The sequence below is a fragment of the Populus nigra genome, chromosome 10, assembly GCF_951802175.1.
Source record: "Populus nigra chromosome 10, ddPopNigr1.1, whole genome shotgun sequence".
Lineage (NCBI taxonomy): Eukaryota > Viridiplantae > Streptophyta > Magnoliopsida > Malpighiales > Salicaceae > Populus > Populus nigra.
Window position 1 is genome coordinate 14,746,154 of NC_084861.1, and position 20,860 is coordinate 14,767,013.

The 20,860-nt window shown below is 33.7% G+C and overlaps 2 protein-coding genes and 1 pseudogene across 2 annotated transcripts; all 3 read right to left on the reverse strand.

Annotated features, from left to right (window-relative positions):
* Positions 1-1,714: 1,714 nt before the first annotated feature.
* On the reverse strand, positions 1,715-3,082 carry LOC133705765 (stemmadenine O-acetyltransferase-like). Its single transcript, XM_062131152.1, has one exon. It carries the CDS (start codon positions 3,080-3,082, stop codon positions 1,715-1,717), a length of 1,368 nt encoding a protein of 455 aa, XP_061987136.1.
* Positions 3,083-5,848: 2,766 nt separating this feature from the next.
* LOC133704776 (stemmadenine O-acetyltransferase-like) lies at positions 5,849-7,224 on the reverse strand. The gene has a single exon (XM_062129747.1). The coding sequence runs from the start codon at positions 7,222-7,224 to the stop codon at positions 5,881-5,883; it is 1,344 nt and encodes a 447-aa protein (XP_061985731.1). The 3' UTR covers positions 5,849-5,880.
* Positions 7,225-11,297: 4,073 nt separating this feature from the next.
* LOC133704568 (probable LRR receptor-like serine/threonine-protein kinase At3g47570) lies at positions 11,298-14,618 on the reverse strand (annotated as a pseudogene).
* Positions 14,619-20,860: the final 6,242 nt, after the last annotated feature.

Here is a 20,860-nt window from a genome sequence, read left to right on the forward strand (position 1 = left end):
CAAGTTTCAAGCCCAAAGGGCTTTCACTTGAGAGGGTGTGTTAGAGAATAATATAAATCATATCCTGGAACCTCATCTAACAACTTAAACTTTTGGGTTGAGATGGTTCTTTGACACTTATCCATCGACATTTTGTTGAATTAATTGTTTTAAAATTGATGTTATTTTAGTTCATGAAATATTTACATTAGGTAAAAAAAAATGTTGATATTCATTAGCTTTTCCATTAAATTTTCTTTAAAACTATGTCGTTTTTTGCATTAGATATGCATATATTAAATTAAAATATATTAAACTTAATTGACAAAATCATCCAATTTAGAAATGTAGAAAATATCGGGACTTAATGAATAATATGAGATAATATTTATAAAATATATAAAAACATGAATCTTTCTAACCAATTATAGCCTAAGTTTTTTTATTCGAATGACTTAATGAATAATTGGTGGTGGGCATTTTTTTTGGTCAACTAACCCAGAACTTAAAGTTCAATTATCACCCAATATGTAATTTTTCAAATTAAATAAGTCTCTTGTAAAATAGCTTTTAAATGATACGAAAACCTAAATTTGGATTTTCACCTAACCGTTTTGTGAGTTCTTAAATCGGGGTAGGATCATCAAATTTAAATTTGACCGGTTAAACTCCAAGACTAAGCTATGATAACTATTTTCCTATGGATCCATTAATTCTGTGTGGATAATCCGTTTTTTACTGTATCAAAACATGAATTTAATCTCAATTTATTTAAATTAGTATGAGAATACCATATCACCTACAGATTAATTAATTTGATTACTTAGTACTAAAAACCAGATGTTTATATAATTGATAGCATAAAAACAATGTGAACTCGGATAAATATTATTTTAAAAAAATTAAAAATCAAATTGAGATTTAATTAAATGATGACTAATTAATTCACTAGATTAAACCAAATTAACTTCATGTGCTTTTTTTTCAACAGCTAGCCCGGGTTAAAAAATGAGTCAACCGGATTTAATAGCTGGGATTTGAGGTTTAGATTTAAAACGTGATCACCAAAAATGATTGAATTCCCCATTGAATATTCGGTTAAAAATATCGATAGAACAGTAAGAAAAATAAGAAAAAGATAATACGGGCTATCAATGGCTGGTTAGGTGGCAATCCATTTAAGATCGCAACCGTAAATATTAATGCTAAATTACCCATTCTGCACACCTGTGCCTGACATGAAAATACAATTTCCCGTGGGAGGAAACCAGTAAATCTAGCTCACAAATGACGAAAATAGGAAGGCCTAGTGCTTCAACTTCGAGTTCCCATAAGCAGAAATCAGAAGTAAATGCATGGTGCATGCCAGCGTAACCATGTCCTGACTTTGAATCTAGTGACGTAGAGCTAGTCCCCCTCAGTGTCCCTTGAAGCTTACTTGTTAGAGATTTTATATTTCTCTACTTTAATTTTCTCTAGTGGCAATGGAGGCTGTTGATTGATATAAATCAGAAAAAACAGGGGGTGCTTTTATATTGTAAAAAAAAAAAAGGCTTGGTTGAGAAATATAATCGAATTCTCAACGTCAATTTTTAATAATAGCATACAACACGATTTTATTTTCAAGCATCAAATTTAACTTAACATGTCAGTGTTGCTGATAATTAATTAATGTAGTAGGACTTAACATTCTTTAATTTCTAGCCAGCCAAGCAACTGATCATGATAATTATCATTATAACACAGAGATGATATTGAGGGGATAAATCTTGGGATTTGGAGATGCAAAAGCCAGGAACTCAGGATCACGTTCCAGGATGGTCATTCTTTCCTCATCTAAGGTGACCCATGCCTCAATGCCTTTACCATCTTTGGTTTCAATGAACATGGTGAGATTTTTGAAAGCAGAGCCGGCCTTTCCCATGTGACCAGCCCAGATGGGCTCTCCCCATCCAAAGTTGGTCTTTGTGAAACCAGAATGACACCAGCTAGTAATTGCAAATATATCTGGCTTTTCAAGTGAAAATAACTCTTCTAGCTGGTTACAGTATTCAGACATGGTTTTAAACCCTTCTTCACCTTGAAGGGTTTGTGTGTAATCACTATCATAGAGTGCAGTGGCTTCATTCAATATGTAAACCAATTCAGGCAACTCTGTTTTTGTGCCCATGGGGTTAACAAGTGCAGTTGCCCACCAAAAGACATTCCCAGTGGAAGTGTCAGAGATGGGCGGATTTGTTCGCGACCGCAGATCGACCGCTTCAACCAAAATGGATGGTTTTGGTGAACCTGATATGGCCTTTGAAGCGGCCATACAACATTTCCAAATGAAACACGTCAACGTTTGAATTCTAGTTGGCTTAGCATCAGGCCTGCCAGCTTTGGCCTTGGCCCTTAACATGGCTATCGCTTTTGGATTAAAGACAAACCTTCTTGTAATGTAATTTCCTTCCGTGAACCACAAGGTTTCCATTAGTGATAGATGGTTTAGTGGAAGTGAATTTCTGGGTGGAAAAAGGAGCGATGCCTGTTCGAAATCAGGTTGTTTAACATCATTGCAATCACCTCGGGATATAAAAGTCAAAGCTGTAAGGAAAGCCTTAAATGTTGCTCCGTCCACGAGCTTGTGTGAAGCAGCAAAACCCACTGCCATTCCTCCACAAGTAAACCTGCTAACTTGTATTGACATCAAAGGTGCATTCATGTCTTCCTTGGAATAGGGTTGGAAGGGAAGGAAATGGTTCAACGACTCAATCTCAAAGTGTTTAAGGAAATCGAACAGGCAACAATTAACTTGGGCTTCAATGGATGGAACTCCTTCATTGAAAGAATCAATGAACAGGTTATCCTTTACCCTTCCAGATAAAGGGTAGTAGATATTAAGAGTCTCTGAGAGAGATTTCTTTAAGTGATCAGTTCTGGTTTTTGTGATACTATTGGAATTGACATCGTTCATATTTGGATAGAAGAAAATAATGGAGGAGTAAGTTGTGGGAGTAAGCTGGTCTAAAAGGGATAGTTTGTAGGGTTTTTTATGCTGAACTATTGGTGAAGATGGTTTGATGATTTCTCTTGAAACAATCTCAGTATCTATCCTCACCATTTCACCAGATTCGTGATGCCAAAAATTGAATTCAGGAGTGTTTCGTTCGGGCACTTAATTAGTTGATGCAGCAAGGTAGAATCATGTGGTTCTTTATATAGAGACAAGAAATGTGCATGATTACTTGTCAGAGAAATTAAATTGGCTACGCTCTTGTTACTTTTCAATAAAATTTGGAGTTTTGTATACAGAGCATAATATTACTGGAAAGCTTTACTTTTACAGTGGACCGGCTCGATCAGGATAATTAAAATTTAATGAATTTTTGAATACTAGGGTTTTGATAAAATAAAAAAAGCATTATCGAGATAAATTATTGCTTAACATTATTCCTGGAAACAAAAAATTATTACCACATCATAGATCTACAGATAACCTATAGTTGCTTAACATTAATTATTTGAACCTGGAATTTTGGCCTAACATTTAAGTTTTTAGCCAGGTTGTTATTTTATATACATATAATGACAAATATTTATAGTAACAGGGGATAATTAATGTGCTATATGAGGTTAGGTAGAGGCTCATTGAAGAACCGGTCTTGAACATCAATGCTAGCTAACCAGCTGCCATTTCAAGGATGGAGCTATTAAGCTAGTATAGTCTAGGTCTAGGGTGGAGGGGTTCTCATTATTAGCAGAGGAATGCTTAAATTCGGAGCTCGTAGTAGTTGAGCCCCCCAAGTAAATTAATATCTTAAAAAAGCCACAGAAGTGATTAATGCACTTCTCCTTCCCTACAATCATTTATCATGATTATCTACAAAATATTTATAAAATAACATAATCGTCAACTTCGTTAAAAAATGAAAAAAATAGTATATGATAAGAAAAACAGCTTAATTATTTTGTTTTTCTTAATCGATCTTTGAAATCAAAATCATCGTTGAGTTTTGGAATATGATCATTCATTTTCTTTTTAAAATCATCCGAGATTTTAGATTAAAGAATTTATTCAGGTTGAGACTTTACATTTAATTAATTCATGCCCGTGTTTCTTTCATGAGATGTAATATTTATTTAAAACCAGTCTCTAATTACGTGTAGGTGTGAAAGACGTAATTCTTTCGATGAAGGCTATTTTTGGATAAATAGTTATGTTGTATGCGCTGTCAAAAAAGTAAAAACAAAGGCCAATAATTTTTCAAAATTTAATTTTAAAAATAAATATTAAATTATTAAAAAGCCCCCCATAACTCTAAATGTGAAAAAAATCAAAATACTCTTGAATACATATAAGGGAGAAGAACTATTTTATTTATTTCAAAGTTTTGGCAAAGTAAAAAACAAAACTTTTAGTCAACAAGTTTTAAATATTATTGATCATGGAAGTAAAAAGGTATATAATTTAAAATAACAATAATACTCATATTTAATTTTTTTAATGACCAATATGTCAATATATAAAACCAAAATATCTTTAGTTAAATTCACTTAACAATAAAGGGATATAAATGTAAATTCACTTAACAATTTATAGTAAACTATATTCTATTCTTATAATAAATTCACCACGCGTTTTTAAATTTGGTTAAATTTCGAGGTCATGTTATTTCTTGAAAGTTTCGGCGCGATTTTGTAAGCACAAAAACACGAAACCTCCTGAATAGAAAAATCGCATACTCTAACGCACAAAAACAGCTTTTGCCGGATTCTTCCTCGGAAAATAAAAAATTACTTGGGCCCATGTCGATAGTTATAGCAGCCCAACTTCGGAAAAAATTGCCCGAGTCTAAAAAAAGAAAAGAAAAAGGAAACTCTCATCAAGCTTACTCTCTCTTCCCATCCGGTGCCAAGAATCCGATGGACAATGGTGCTGACATGCCCACAACTTGGAGAGAGAGATGAGGTAATAAATTCAATTGGCTTATGTTATTAATTAGAAGAGTGAATATGAGCAGTAAGAATATTGTTTGTTCATATATTATATTAAAAAATAATTTAATTTGATAATTTAAAGATATTCTAAGAATATTTTTTATATTATTCCAAAAAAAATGCCTAGTGAAATTATTTAGTTATTAAACCTCTATACTATATTAAAAAAAAATCTAATTTAATAATTCAAATTATTAAGTAATATATTAAGTATAATTTTATATTATTTAAAACAAAAATAACTAATATATTTTTATTTGAAAGAGTAATGATTCACAAAACTATTAAAAAAACATTCATGGAATGGATAATCAAACATGACCAGACGAGTTGGATTGAATTATAGCTCATACCATTGTTTCAATTCGTTAATTATTTCTTAAAAGAGTTATGCCATAACTCTTTATTTAAACTAAACCCAAGAAAGGATGCAAATGATATGATATACAGATTTATTAAAAAAGTAAATACTTTATTAAGAGAATAGAAGACGAGAAACACAAATTTGTCTACAAGAGCAGAGATAACATGCAGCTCCAATAGATAAAGCAAAGATTCAAATCCAATCAACAATTTGTTAAATTCCTGCATTAAGGCATGGAATCCCGAGTTAATAATTGGTTTAGAAGATAATATAGTCACTGTAATTCTAACTAACACAGCACCGATCATAGTATTACACAGTAGGTTAATTAGCAAATAGTACTGTGCCAATACTAATGGTTCTGAATCATTCACTAATTTGTTTGTCACAAACAGAACGAACAAGGCAAGAAACCAATATGGCAATAATCTTGTTCCAGAGAGTATCGTGCATTACAATTTCTTTGTAATTAGATCCTCAAGAAGTACTGATTAACGATATATAATTAATTATTGTACCTGTTACTTAGAAAGATAGGATTACGAGAGGAAAAGACATCAAAGGCTTGAAATCTTGGGATCTGGAGATGCAAAAGCCAGGAATTCAGGATCACGTTCCAGTAGAGTCATTCTTTCCTCATCTAAGGTGACCCATGCCTCGATCCCTTTTCTATCTCCGGTTTCAATAAGAACAGTGAGATTTCTGAATGCAGGGCCAACTTTTCCCATGAGACCAACCCAAATGGGCTCTCCCCATCCAAAGTTGGTCTGAGTGAAACCAAAATAAGACCAACAAGTAAACGCAAATATATCCGGCTTTTCGAGAGAAAATAACTCTTCGAGCTGGTTACAGTATTCAGTCATTGTTTCAAACCCATCTTCACCTTGTAGAGTTTCTGTGTAATCACTATCAAAGAGTGCAGTGACCCCATTCAATATGTCCGCTAATTCAGGCAACTCTGTCTTTGTTCCCATGGGGTTAACAAGCGCGGTTGCCCACCAGAAGGCATTCCCAGTGGAATCATAAGACATGGGTGGCTTTGTTCGAGACCGGAGATCGACTGCTTCAACCAAAATGGATGGTTTTGGTGAACCTGATATTGCCCTTGAAGCAGCCATAAAAGATTTCCAAATGAAACATGTCAACGCTTGAATTCTTGATGTCTTTGCGTCAGGCTTGCCAGCTGTGGCCATAGCCCTTAACGTGGCTATCGCTTTGGTACTAAATACAAATCTTCTTGTAATGTAATTTCCTTCTGTGAACCACAAGGTTTCCATTAGAGATATATGGTTCTGTGGAATTGAATTTCTTGGTGGAAAAAAGAGTGATGCCTGTTCGAGATCAGGTTGTTTAATACTATTGCAATCTCCTCGAGTTATAGATGCCCAAGTCGAGAAGAGAGCCTTGCTTGTTGCTCCATCCACGATCTTGTGCGAAGCAGCACCGGCTACCGCCATTCCTCCACAAGTAAACACGTTCATTTGAAGTGCTATTGGAGGTGCTTCCACATCTTCCTTGGTAAAGGGTTGGCATGGAAGTAAGCGATTCAACGACTCAATTTCATTGTGTTTCAAGAAATCGGACATGCGGCAATTAACTTGGGCTTCAAAGTACGGAACACCTTCATTGAAAGAATCAATGAAAAGGTTACCCCTTACCCTTCCAGATAAATGGTAGAAGATATTGAGGGTCTCTGAGAGAGATTTCTTGCAGTGATCAATTCTGGTTCTTGTGATATCATCGGAGTTGACATCGTACATGTGGTAGAAGAAAATAACTGTTGAATAAGTTGCGGGAGTGAGCTGATCTAAAAGGGAGAGTTTGTAGGGTTTCTTATGCTGAACTGTTGGTGAAGATGGTTTGATGACTTCTCTTGAAACGATGTGAACTTCCATCTTCATTTTCACAAGACTCTTTTTATGCCAAATTGAATTTACGAATGGCTAGGCACTTATTTGTTGAAATAGCCAGAACAATGTGGTGCTTTATATAGAGGTAGAAGCGTGCAGACAGTTTAAAGTTAACTTTTTTTTTTTCTTAAAAAATATAATTAAAACTAAATCAAAACAGGGTAATTTGGGGTATATATACGCGGCCATTGATTCTTCTAAGATATGTGCTAAAATGTTGTATTGATAGACTAGTCTCTGTATGACATAACATATATATTAAAGATATAAAAACATAACTCTCTTAACTAATTATAGCTGAAATTTTTGGATTTGAATGAGTTTGTGAAAGGGCTTTTTAAAAATATATAGCATAACTCATATTTCAATTTTACCTAACATTTTAACTTTTTAATCAATGCTGGGTAGGAAAATGCATTTAAAAACCTGTCAGAACATTTATGCTCGGTGTCCTTTGGCCTGGCATGAAATGCAGTTTCATCCAATGGGGCAACCACAAAGATAAGCACCCTTCTGTCTCGTAATCTGCAGGAAAATGGTTAAATTCGTGATATTTAGTTGTTGAACGCCCCAAGCAGGCAAAATTCATAGACAGCGACATAAGTAAATGCGTGGTGTTAAGGTTTTCTGACTCGGTAAAATCATCCAGCATAGAGGAGAAGTTTGGATCCAAATTCAGGCAGATCTGCCATAAATTAGGAAATATCAGAATAAGATTATTAGTAAGGTTATTCAGAGTCAAATTTGTAATTATACTCTCCAGTTGCTAAGTTAAGTTTCCATCCTTGAAGGGTTCTATACGATGATGTATTAGGACCAATAATACACCAGCAGAGTTGATTTGTAATGATTTATAACCAATAATTAATTATTTAAATATCTTTCAATATTCGTTATACTTTGTTTTTTGGATACTCTGTAACAGATCCGAGTGGTCTCTTTGACACTCTGTTTTCTCTCTTTTTGGCCTGGCCCGGGTTACGCCATTTTCCTGCCAGAGAATTTTTCCGATTTGTCAAAAAGATAACATCCTCATATTAAATTTTAATCTCTCCCTTGTCGAATCTAGTAAGAAAATCCCAGTTAAATTCAAAATGATAATATGGGGATAAAACTTAATAATTTAGCTCTTAGCACAAGTTAAAAACAAATTCGAAACCTCATGGAATTAAATGAGACGAAAAATTAGTCACGAAGCTATTCCATTAACCTTAATAATCACTGAAGCAAATCATTGATTGCTTATTCATAAAATTTATTCTATCTATACACTGATTAGCTAACGTCCTCTCAAACTTTCTCGGTTCCGAGAATTTCTAACCATGTTTCAGAATAAGAAACGCCATTGATCATCTGATGTCTGGCTCTCAGACATGGGAAAAATCTTGCATCCAGGCATGGAATGGAATCCCAGGTTACATGAGAAAACTCTTGCATCCAGGCTAATCAGAATCATGAGTTGCCCAAATGATTCTAGTAGTTCCAGCTAGTTAAAGAGTATTTTGATGGTCCAAAGGAGTGCCCTGCAGGCACCTGCTGCTTATGAATGTAAAAACTAAAGTACAGGGTACTCAAGCTTCCAGTACCATAGATTTAACAAAGTAGTCTGCCTACCAATGATACAAATGATGGTGGCTAAGAGCGTTGTTGTCGGTACTGATCAAGCTGCTTCAGCAGCATGTTTTTGCCTTCAGCACTACTTCTCACCTTACGGTTTTAATTTTCTCTTAAACTGGGCGGTTATTTGATACAAATCAAGTAAAATTATTATAAATGCTAATATGTGATATTGTTGGTTAGGTAGCTATGCCTTCAAAAAATAATGCCCATTGTACTTGTGCAAGACCAGAGCAGCAAATGCAAGACATGGATAGAGCAACATCAAACCAATTGCCATGCCTCTATCCTATGCGATTTACCTGCTTCGTTTTAATGAGAGCTTGAAGATTCTCTCAAAAACCAGGTACAGATCAATGCTAATTAAATTCGCCAGTTCAAGGTAGTTGTGTGCGTATGCCCCGCCCCGCCCCGCCCCGCCCCCGAGTAATGTTAAAATTCTCAAACAATATTAGAAATGCATGCATGTGCGTTTCGTTGTCTCTCTGCCAGTTGTATCTCCCCGTGTAGTGGAGGAACACAATTTTAGTCTTTAGACTACTCGTGTATAATCAATTATTTAATAATTTAATTATCTTATTACAATCTAATTTATAAGTTGTCATAATTATTATAATCACATATATTTTTATTGTTCATGCTGTGTTTAAATAATAATAGTAATAAATCTACACCTATAAAAATGCTTAAACCAAAACTTGTATAATTTTTATAGCATTTTATTTTTTTCTCTAACCTCGCAATATCAATGTATGATTTTTTGATAAAATAAGATTTATTATAAACTTCCTATCCTAAAACTAAAATAATAAATTAAAATATGAAATATGAAATATTTAATTTAAATTCTTAATTACTCTCAATTTTTGAAATAAATATTACTACAACATTTATTTTGTAATTTTATTGCAGGAAAAATTGAATTGAAAAATGATTAGGATTCAAATAATATATTAATTCAACTTCTATACTAGCATAAAACTGAACAACTCGAAGAACCTTAATGTGAATTAATCAAGTATAAGAGATGTTTTTCTTACTTTTATATCTCATCTAAAAAATTATTCAATACAAATCTTAAAATGGAGCTTACGATATGAACTTTCAATTGATTTAAGTGAAAATAATTTACAATAAACTTATGCTAAATAAATTAAGACTTAAAGTTTTTAATTAAGAGGTTTCTCGTATATTTTTTATTTCTTAACTTAGTATCGATGTTTTAATTATATTTTGATGGTTGAGCATTTCCCAAATATTTTCTCAATTCTGAAAAAAATATATTTTTGATTTCTTGAAAATTATCAAAAGTTTATATTATTTAAAAAAACTCTTAAATATTTTTTAAATTCTTTTGATTGAATGCCTTCAAAGAAATATTAATTAATATTTTATAATTCATTCTTTTAAAAAAAAGTTAGAAATTTTCATTTAATAAGATTTTCAGAAATATTTATTTTCTTAAAAAATGGATCTTTTAATTTATTAAACATCTTCAAAGATTTTTAATTGGTATTAATCTTCCAATTTAATGCAATTTGGCCCAGTTGGTTTAATTAACTAAAACTTACAAACACATGGTAAATTTTGACCAAATTGTTTTTATACGGCACAGTTTGTCAAATTGATACAAAAACAGGGGCGTTTTTGAGGTTTTATAAGAGGTTAGTTTCATGTTCCTTGCCTTGGCATGTTTTAGGCTGGGCTGTTGATGCTATAAAGCTCGAGCCGCCATCAGTCATATGCTCTTACTGTTTCAGTTAAGGTAAAAAAAACAATTATTTGATGATGATGATGTCTTGTAATTTTTAAATCCATCATCCTTATTTAGATCTTTAAATTTAGTTACCTGAATTATGAGAATGCTTCTCCTGCTGCTATTGCCAGATGATTTAAAACTAAAAACTTGTCTCAACCACTACATATTCCATCCTTAAATTAATCGAAACACTAGCATAATTCATCTACAAATATGCTGGAAAGACTAACATACCATCAAGGCACTCTATACTGAAAGCAGGCAGTGACATATTGAAACTTGAAACAAGTTCATGCGACAACACGAGGGAAGTCTTATTCCAATTCTTCAACTATTTAGATGTTGGCGTCTATTCTCCTTTGGATCCTCAAGTATTTCATCGGCACTCTGACCTCCTGATCACAGACCTGCAATACATTAATTATTTCTTGGCATAGTTAATATTGACAAATTAATGGACCATCTGTAAATGTTCTCTTAGATGCTTGCAACTTATTTATGCTGTGTAAGCAGAAAGTTCAGCTTGTAAGAGATAGACATGCCCATATATGCTTGTATTTTGTGAGAGTAACATGAAGCTCTCAGAAACGAGAAAGTGCAGTACAGGGTTGTCTCCTGACTGCCATCCTTTCTACTTGTCCAGGTACTAATCAAATGATGGAAATTTACCTTCTGGTGCAGCAATAATTTAGCGCTTCCCATGAGTCTGAGGTCCCAGAAGAATGTGCCTGATTCGACGCAGTTCAACTGCAACACTGCTAATTTCCATGCGTTCTCTAGGGAATTCTGCAGAACAGGCCACTCCAACCTTGACAATAGCAGCAAGACACTCCATATGATTTCCAATATGGCTCATCCTACGAGAGGCATCGCCGCTCGTTTCCTCAGCTTCTGTTACAAGTACTGGGTCCAACACTTCGGCCAAAGAGATTGGCAAAGCCGTTTTAGCAAAGTTATGCAGGTTCAGCCCGTCTTCAAACAAGCCATCCGTAGGTCTCCTTCCTGTAAACACCTCCAATAATAGGATGCCATAGCTGTACACGTCCCCATAAGGCGACACCTCGCTTCCAAGTCCATACTCTGCAGTTCAGATAAAATGGTTGCAAATACTTGTCGTGAAATGGACAGTAAGAAGTCAAATATTTAGTTGAACATTCCAAACTTAATGTCACATAGAAATGGCCAGTAGGTCTTTAGAAGGAAATCCATGCTCTAGATATACATATATAATGCAGAGAAATTGAACCTTTCAATGTAAATCAAATGAAGTCAGACCAAGATTGTAAACTGAAAGGTAAATAATGGAATGAAAATTCTAATATTACCCGGGGGTGCGTAGCCAATGGTGCCTTTTAAACCAATGGAGCTTGTCTGATCCAAACAGAGCTGATGGGAAGCTTGTGGGAGGAGCCTTGCTAATCCAAAGTCACCAACATGAGCAGTCAAGTCACCATCAAGAAGGACATTGCTTGGCTTCAGATCGCAATGAACAATAGCAATCTGGCAATGGTTGTGCAAATAATCGAGTGCACTAGCCACGTCAATTGCGATGTTCAACCGCTGAAGGAGACTCAAATCTCTTCTCTCGTGTGCCTCGTCAGATTGTTGAACAGGATGCAACCACTCTTCTAGACTCCCGTTCACCATGAACTCGTAAACTAGAGCTTTAAAATCATTACCTTGAAAATCAATGCCAGAACACGCTGTTAAAACTTTTACAAGATTCCGGTGCCTCATGTTTATCAAGGCTACACATTCCGCCATGAAACTCTTGGATGCTCCTTCACGTAGCAGGTTGAATACTTTCACTGCAACAGCTGCTCCATCTGATGTGAGGATTCCCTTATACACAGATCCAAAACTACCCGCACCAATTAAATTAGCAGGGGAGAACCCATTGGTTGCTTGAAGCAGGTCTTCGTAGGCTACTCGCTGAAATGTGCTCTCCCATGGGGAGCCTGAAGCTGGCCTACTTTTCTTTTCTCTCAAGAAAGAGAAGCATGTAAGAGATGAGCAAGATAATTCCAACAAAGCCACACGGAATTGCAATTATCAATTTCAGCTTGGTAGAAGATTTAAGCTTTTTTGACTTCTTGGATGTGCATCTGGACAGATTCAGCTGAGGTATTCCTCCACAAAGCTCCTTGTTTCCCAAGATTGAAAATCCACTTGCATTAGCAAAGACACCTTGTACAGGAACCTCACCTTCAAGGTCATTGAATGAAAGATCCAAACTTGTCAGCAACTTAAATTCTCTAAAAAACCTGGGAATCTCTCCACTCAAGTTGTTGTGGGAAAGATTGAGATCTTGAAGTGCTCTCAAAGAACTCAACGACTTAGGAATCGGCCCTTGGAAAAGATTCCCCTCCATATACAAAAACTCCAAACTCACACAGCTTCCAAGTGTTCTGGGGATCTCACCAGATAACCTGTTATGAGAAAGATTGAAATATCCAAGATTCGCCAACTTACCCACTTCCAGGGGAAGGGAACCTGTCAACTGGTTTTCAGATAGAACTAAAATTCTTGATGAGGATGGAATACTAATTACTTCTTTTGGTATGGAGCCACTCAAATTGTTTTGATCAAGATGCAATATCAACAAATTTTGGCAATTTCCAAGACTTGATGGGATTCTACCTTGTAAGTTATTTGCAGATAAATAAACTTCGAGCAAGGAAGTGATATTGCCCATAGAAGATGGAATGTTCCCTGAGATTTTGTTTCCACCAAGAGCCAGTACACCCAAGTTTTGTAATTTACCAATAGAATTTGGAATAACACCAATCAATTGATTCATCTCCAAACCCAAAGTATCCAGGCCATTGAGATTTCCTATACCACTTGGAATACTTCCACGTATTTGGTTTCTTCCGAATGTCATTCTCTTCAGGTTTTCTGAGAAGTTGCTAATTATTTTAGGCAGCAACCCTCCGAAATTGTTATCATTTATAGACAATTCTTCCAAACTGGTCTTGTTTGCCAGGGGAGGGAGAAAACTTAGGTCATCATCATTACCATTTCCAAGATAATTTACATCAACTATCAGCCATCGCAGCTTACTCAGGCTTGATAAATCGGGAACTCTCCCAGTGAGATTGTTGTTTGAGAGTTCAATAACAGCAATAGTCGAGGCATTGGAGAACGTTGGTGGAATTGACCCACTGAAACGGTTGAAAGACATTAGAAGAATTTCAAGGTTTGGAAGAGTTAGGCCTAAGTCAGGAGGAAGATTCCCATGAAGTTGGTTCACTGGCACCGCAAATCGCATGAGAGAAGAAAGATTGTATATAGAGGGAGGGATCATTCTAGTCATATTATTTCGACCAAAAGAGATCGATTTTAAACTTCTCAATTGGCCAATGCTATTGGGGATTCCTCCTTGCAAATTATTCCCCGCCCCAAAAATTTGTATAATATCTGATAAATTTCCAAAAGAAGATGGTATCCCGCCAACCAGATAGTTAAATTGAAAAAACAAAACCTGCAGCTTTGATAACGATCCAAGTTCTATAGGAAGTTTGCCAGTAAGATTATTGCCCGACAAAGAGAGGATCAAGAGGTTTGAGCAATGTGAAATGTTGACTGGGATTTTGCCATCGAATGTATTGTTCTCAAGACTCAGCATCCGTAGGCGAAACAAATGACCCAGTTCCTGTGGGATGTTATGGCTGAACCTGTTGTTTTCCAGTTTCAGTATCCTGAGAAAACTCAAGTTGCCAATGTGTGGAGATAGGCTGCCCACCAGTTGGGCAGAGTGTAGGTCAATCTCTACGACTCTCAGATGCCTCTTTCCACATATAACTCCTGACCACTCGCAGAAGTGCAAGGATTCATTCCAGGAGTTCAGCGTACCAAAGGGATCGTTTGTAATTTGACTCTTAAGTGCAAGCAGGGACAGTCTATCTGTCTCATTTCCTCCCGTAGGTAATGAGAAAGAAATGGAGAGTTGTATTATTTGCAAAAAAAGCAGCCACAATATGCATGAACTCATTCCCGGCCGCTCCATTTTTTAATGCAAACTTAGAGCTTTAGTATTGAGAAACATATGGTTGGCAGTGCTGCGCTATTGATACAAATATAGAGGAAAAGGATGGATGTAATGCTAAGATTGACTTCAGGCAACGGGCTAGATCCGCAAGCATGAGCAAACGTTTGATGGAGAATCTTGAGCCCACAAAGCCCTTAGGTCTTGTAGCGGCTTGGATCAAAGTTTTTTGGATTGTAAAGAATTAATATCTAGACCGATAGAATTTTTTGTTAGCATTCTAATTAACGTGATAGAACAGTTTAAATTCGAAAAATGCCAACTTGACTCTTGGATAGGTTAAGTTTTAAATGAAATCATGTAGAAGTTATATTGAGATGATTTTGTTCTAAAAAAAAATTAAAAAAAAAAAGAAAATATCAGATTCATTTTAGTCAATCCATTAAATCCGTAATCATGGTTATAAACTTCATTAGATTAACTTGTTTTTTTATATATTTTATTATATGATAAAAAATATAAAAATTGATTTATAGTCAACTTAATATAAAATAATAAATTTCAATATTAAAAAACAAAAACAAAATACAAAACACCAATAAAAAAAATCATAAGTTATTACGAAAAAAATCCTAGGCCCACAGGCTTAAGGCAGGGTTGTGTGCCTTCATCCACCCTTTTCTCTTTTTTTTTTTAAGAAAAAAACACATATAATAGCTCATATGTTCCCTGAAAAAAAAATAGTTATCTTAGGCTCGATTGTACTAAATGAGCTATCAAATTAATAACCAACTGAGCTACTAAATGAATATGTTATAAAACAAATTAAAAAAATAAACCGGTTAACTATTTATATAAACATTTAATCTAACCCCATTTCATTTAGTTTTTTTGTTAATCATTATAGAACATAAAATCAATGCAAATGCATTTTTAAATAGTATCCCCAAACAATTTTAATACTACTGGACTCTAATATCTTGCGAACTGCAACCAAGAAATATTTTCCCTGTACTTTTCAAAAAGTTTAACTCTTCAAAAGAATGGAATGATTAGCAAGAAAAATGAACACGTTATGAGAAAAAACAGGCGTGCTAGCTCCGTTTTAGACATGAATATATGGAGAAACATTTGGTCGGCAGTGCTGCTCTATTGATACAAATACAGAGGAAAAGGATGGATGTAATGCTAAGATTGACTTCAGACAATGGGTTAGGTCCGCAAGCATGAGCAAAAGTTTGATGGAGAATTTTGAGCCCAGAAAGCCCTTACATCTTATCATTACAGAACAAAAAGTCGATGCAAATGCACTTTTCAAAAGAATTTTGCAAGTTGCTCTTTAAATCTTGCAAGTTGCAACCAATAAATAATTTCCTGTACTTTTCAAAAGAATTGAATCATTAGCAAGAAAACTGAACACATTATGCGAAAAGTCATGCGTGGTAGCTACATTTTAGACATGAATATACTGATGCTAATATACAGTAAAGAAAAGATTGAAAAAAAATTTATTAAAATCATTATGGATTACAATAATAAAATTACTATTTTAACCTATTAAATAAAAATCATTAAACTTGCTTTTAAGGATAATATGATCTTAACCTCGAGCCTCATTACATTAGTCATTTTTGAATTGAATAAGAGCACAGGGGTTTTTTCATATTTTATCAACATGATATAATGGCATCATCACTTTTAAAAGCAAAGTTTTTTGAACTCGGTCTAGGAGTTTTTTCATCTTTTCAACATGTTTTTTTTTTATATAATAATCAAGTTGATTGATGAGCATTTTAATAATAAAATAAATATAAATATTATTTGAAAAAAATAGCTATTACATACATTGCACGCATCAGCAAGTAGGTTGAGGCTGCACTATATAGGAAGCGCGTTAGGGGTGGTTCGTGTTCAAACAGTTGTTTCTAGAGCGGCATTTAAATCCTTTTGGTGGCCCCTTCATTTTCAAGAGACATGTGTAGTCAACGAACCTCCGGTTTTGCGTCAACAACCTTTTTAAATATTTTTTTTTCTCCTATTTGATTTTTGTGTCTGGCCCTTTATATTTTCAAAGCAGCCATCCAATTTGTTTTTCCTTCATATTTGATTCATGTTTATTTTATTATTATTTGTTTTATTTGTAATAATTTATAAAATTAAATTTTTCTTTCATTTTCATTCTCTAGTTTTTTCATCCGTCAAATTTAGTCTTCATTGTTCTAATTGTTATTTGTTTTATTTGAGATGATATTTAAAAACTATTTTTTTTATGATTTCTTCTACCTTTAGATTTTTTGTCCTATTAGATTTGATTCACGTTCTTTTTATTGTAATTTTTTTTTACTTTGAAAATTGTATTAAATCCATATTTTTTCTGGTTTCATCATTCAATATTAAATTTGTTGAAAATTGAAATTCTTGATTAATCTCAGGTATAAGATATCACAAGTTGTGAGTTTGAGAGATAAATCTAAATTTAGAAGATTCGTTCGGGTTTGCTTAGTTTTTTTTTCTTTTTTTAAGCGTATATTTTTTTAGTTTCATCATTTAGCATTTATTTATTTGGAGATTAATTGAGCTTTGTTATTTTTTTAATTTTCTTTCTATATGATTTTTTACTAATTTTAAAAATGATACGAATTATCTCGCTCTTCAACATTGAGTTATTTAATAATGAAGTTTCATAATTTTATTAAATTTGCTTTGAACTGCGTTGTCTCGGTATCACAAAGGATTATAAATTTTGCATGTTAATCTGTATAGGCTCGGATCAAGTTTTCTTGGATTTTTTTTTCAATTTATTTAATGTCGTTATTTTTTTTTATTTGTGTTATTAAATTAGCCAAGTTCTTAAATCCAATCGAGTTAATGACCTATTTCTTACTTTTTTATATGTTTTTAGGAATGTTTGTATTCCCTTGATATCTTCTTTTACATTAAAAAAATTAGGCAAGCTCACGACATAACGCGTGTTACTTGTCTAGTTGTATTCTAAAATAATTGCACACAAGATATTTACCTTCACAATTAAGCTTATAATCAAAGTCAAAATGCAAATGTTGAATTATTACTGCTATAACTCACATCCTCCATTTCTAATCTTCTTTTCAATTGTGGGGTTCATTGCGTAGGAAAAATCTCTGCATCAAAAATCTTTCGATTGTAGAAATCATTGACCTTAAGAGACAACCACGGCATTGTGATTTGGACACGCCGTGTTGAAATATTCTGTGAGGAATTTCATCGAACAGGATTCGAGCATTACTCAAATACCCACATTTTGACCACACAACAATGAAAGGCGACGGTAGGGGGATACCAAGTTGAAAGCCAAAGATATTTTTTTGCTTTGATTAAGCAATGCTATGCAGAAAGGTTCGGTTTCGAGAGAGATATTTTGAATTGCAGAAAAAGGTGACAGAGAGAGCCACGAGTGAGTTCTTGAAAGGGAGAAATTTAAGGATCTTCCATGGCTAGTTACAGTTAGACGGGCCTCCTATAAAACTGAGATTATAGAATCATTTAATAAAAACTAAGTCTAATCTATCGGTTGAATAGAAAATTATGTCATTTTTATGTTAAGTTGTTGGTCTGACCCTGAAGTGAACATATCTTTTTTTAACTTAACTCTGTTATATCGATCCATAAACAAGTCTGCTAGGATTTTTTTTTTATGATCTATAGATAACAAAGCCACATCCACAGACTAATTGTTCAGAATTATAAAGGCTTTTCTGAGCCACCTACTGACCTGCATCACTATATGATGCCAAGTCCCGTGCAATTTAATTGGTTTGTGAAAATGTTAGGTTTCAAAGAAAATGAAGGAATAGCCTCCTTTTCACCCGCCAATAATCTTACTTGTTTGGGACGAGGCAAAACAAAACATAAATCGTTCAATTTCTCCTTTTCAACCGCCAATGAGTAAGCCTTTAATGGAAAAGCTTATGCATGTATTGATAGTAATGATGTACTAGAATTCAATATACTCAAAATAAAGGTGTTTATTCATGTTCTTGTGTTATTAATGCTCTAAGAATTAAGATACATACGCTTGGAGAGTAGAAAAAAAATGAATCTTTTAATTGGATAGTTCAAAAGGTATTTATACTCTTTGAATCTTGTCGTTTTGATGGAGTGGAGGGATAAAAAAGTTATTTTTACTTGATGACATTAACAAAAGACAAATATCTCTTATATGTCATTAATAAGTAATAAATATCTTTTACATATCATTTATGAACATTAATAAGATAGAAATATGGTAGGCTATTGAAAGAATTTTTATATAAAATACAGGTATAAGAAAATAATTATTTATGACATGAAAAGATTATGTCAATCATCTTATATACACTTTGAACATTCAATTATAAATGTACTTTTATATAAAATACAGGTATAAGAACCCTTGTAGTCATAACATAGATCTCTAAGACTAACTAGATTTGACGCATAGCTAAACTTAGAGGAAAAAAAGTATGGTAGTTTATTGGACTCACGGTAGCTTGGGCTTAGATCATAATTGAATTTCAATATGAAAGGTTTAACAACTTGCCAGATGTATAATATATTGAGATGGCTGAACATGAATATACTAGGTTCGGTATTATGCACTACATGGGTGTGAGTGTGAGTTCACCAAGGTAACAAATGGAAGTTGGTGTTCATAAGGGAGCAGTCCTGGTGCCAATATCTTCACATGTGTAGCAGAAGAGAGAACCACTTGAATCTTGGAAACGCTTTCCTGCTCGTATGTTTGTGTTTGCACAAGGACTGGCGCCTGGCGTAAGAGAGAACTCGTTGTAATGCAATGGTTGGCAATACACTCAGTCATTTCATCACCCTTTCTTGCCAACAGATTCTATTAATTATTATTTGCTATCAAAGTGGTGGAGAAAAAAATTACCAATGAAATGAACAAATTGACCATTTGAAAGGAATTTGATAAACAAATATTAGCAATGAAAAATGGACATTCTTCGGATGTTACATAACCAACGGTGCCTTTTAGGCCGAATGGAACTGATTTTTAAAACTATTAAATAATTTTAAAATTTCTTATGATTGAATTTCTTCAAATTTAGTTAATTTTTTTTTAATTTGACGATAAGGGATCTCATCATATTAGCTTGCGCATCAACCGACGAGAATAAGTCCTTTCTGAATAATTATAAGGACGATTATTTCCATATCAATCTGGTGGATTAAGAGAAAAGTAGTAAATTTCTCCACATACTAACACTAAAATTTAAATCTAAAAGGTAAAAAAACAGAGCATTTCTTTTTATGCCCTGATTAGCACTACGGCTTAACCGTGTATTTAATATTTTTTTAACTTTAAATTAATTTTTTTATGTATTTTTAAATTATTTTGATGTGCTGATATTAAAAATAAATTTTAAAAAATAAAAAAATATTATATTAATAAATATTTATCAAATAAAAAAAACTTTAAAAAATAATAGATAATACTCCCAAACATGCCCTTTTCCATCAATTCAGCCTCTCATAGAAAATATGATGCAAATGTTAATTAATATCCATGCCTAAAAATTAGCTGAACATAAAAACAAAAAACAAAATGAAAATAGAGGAGACTATTTTATGTACGTTTCCACTCAGGACTCATTCAACCTCACAATCATAGCAATGGGCAATTGCGGTTGGATTTAAACTAAATAAAAGCTTATTATATGCTCAAATTCTCCACTCATCATTGCAGCTTGAAATAATTGGCGAATGCGTAGCTGCATCTTTAGGCCCCGACTGGTCCTCTTGTTCGTGTCAAAATAAAAATTTTAAAACTAAACCCTGCAGGGCGAGTGATAATGATGCTAAATTTTAATAAAAAATTTCACGAATTTTTATTTTCTTGAGAAACGGATATTTTCAATTTATTAAAAATATTCATAAATTTTAATTGGTATAAATTTCCCAATTTAATGTAGTTCACTCCAGTTGGTTTAGTTAACTAATTTTTATAAACACGAGCTAAATTTTGACCAAACTGTTTTTACGTGGGACCAATTTGTCAAATTGATAGAAAGACGGGTGATTTTGAGGTTTTTTCAGAAGTGGGTTTCGTGTTTCTTATTTTCTTACCTCGGCATGTTTTCGGCTGGGCTGTTGATACTGCAAGTTTCGGGCCGCCATCAGTTATGTGCTCATATTGTTTCAGTTTAAGGTTGAAAAACCATTTATTTGATGATGATGATGTCTTGTAATGTTTAAATCCATCTCCTGCTGCTATTGCTAGATGA

Bases quoted from the DNA above. Each gene is read 5' to 3' on its own strand.
- LOC133704776 (XM_062129747.1), bottom strand. From the start codon at position 7,224: ATGAAGATGGAAGTTCACATCGTTTCAAGAGAAGTCATCAAACCATCT.
- LOC133705765 (XM_062131152.1), bottom strand. From the start codon at position 3,082: ATGGTGAGGATAGATACTGAGATTGTTTCAAGAGAAATCATCAAACCA.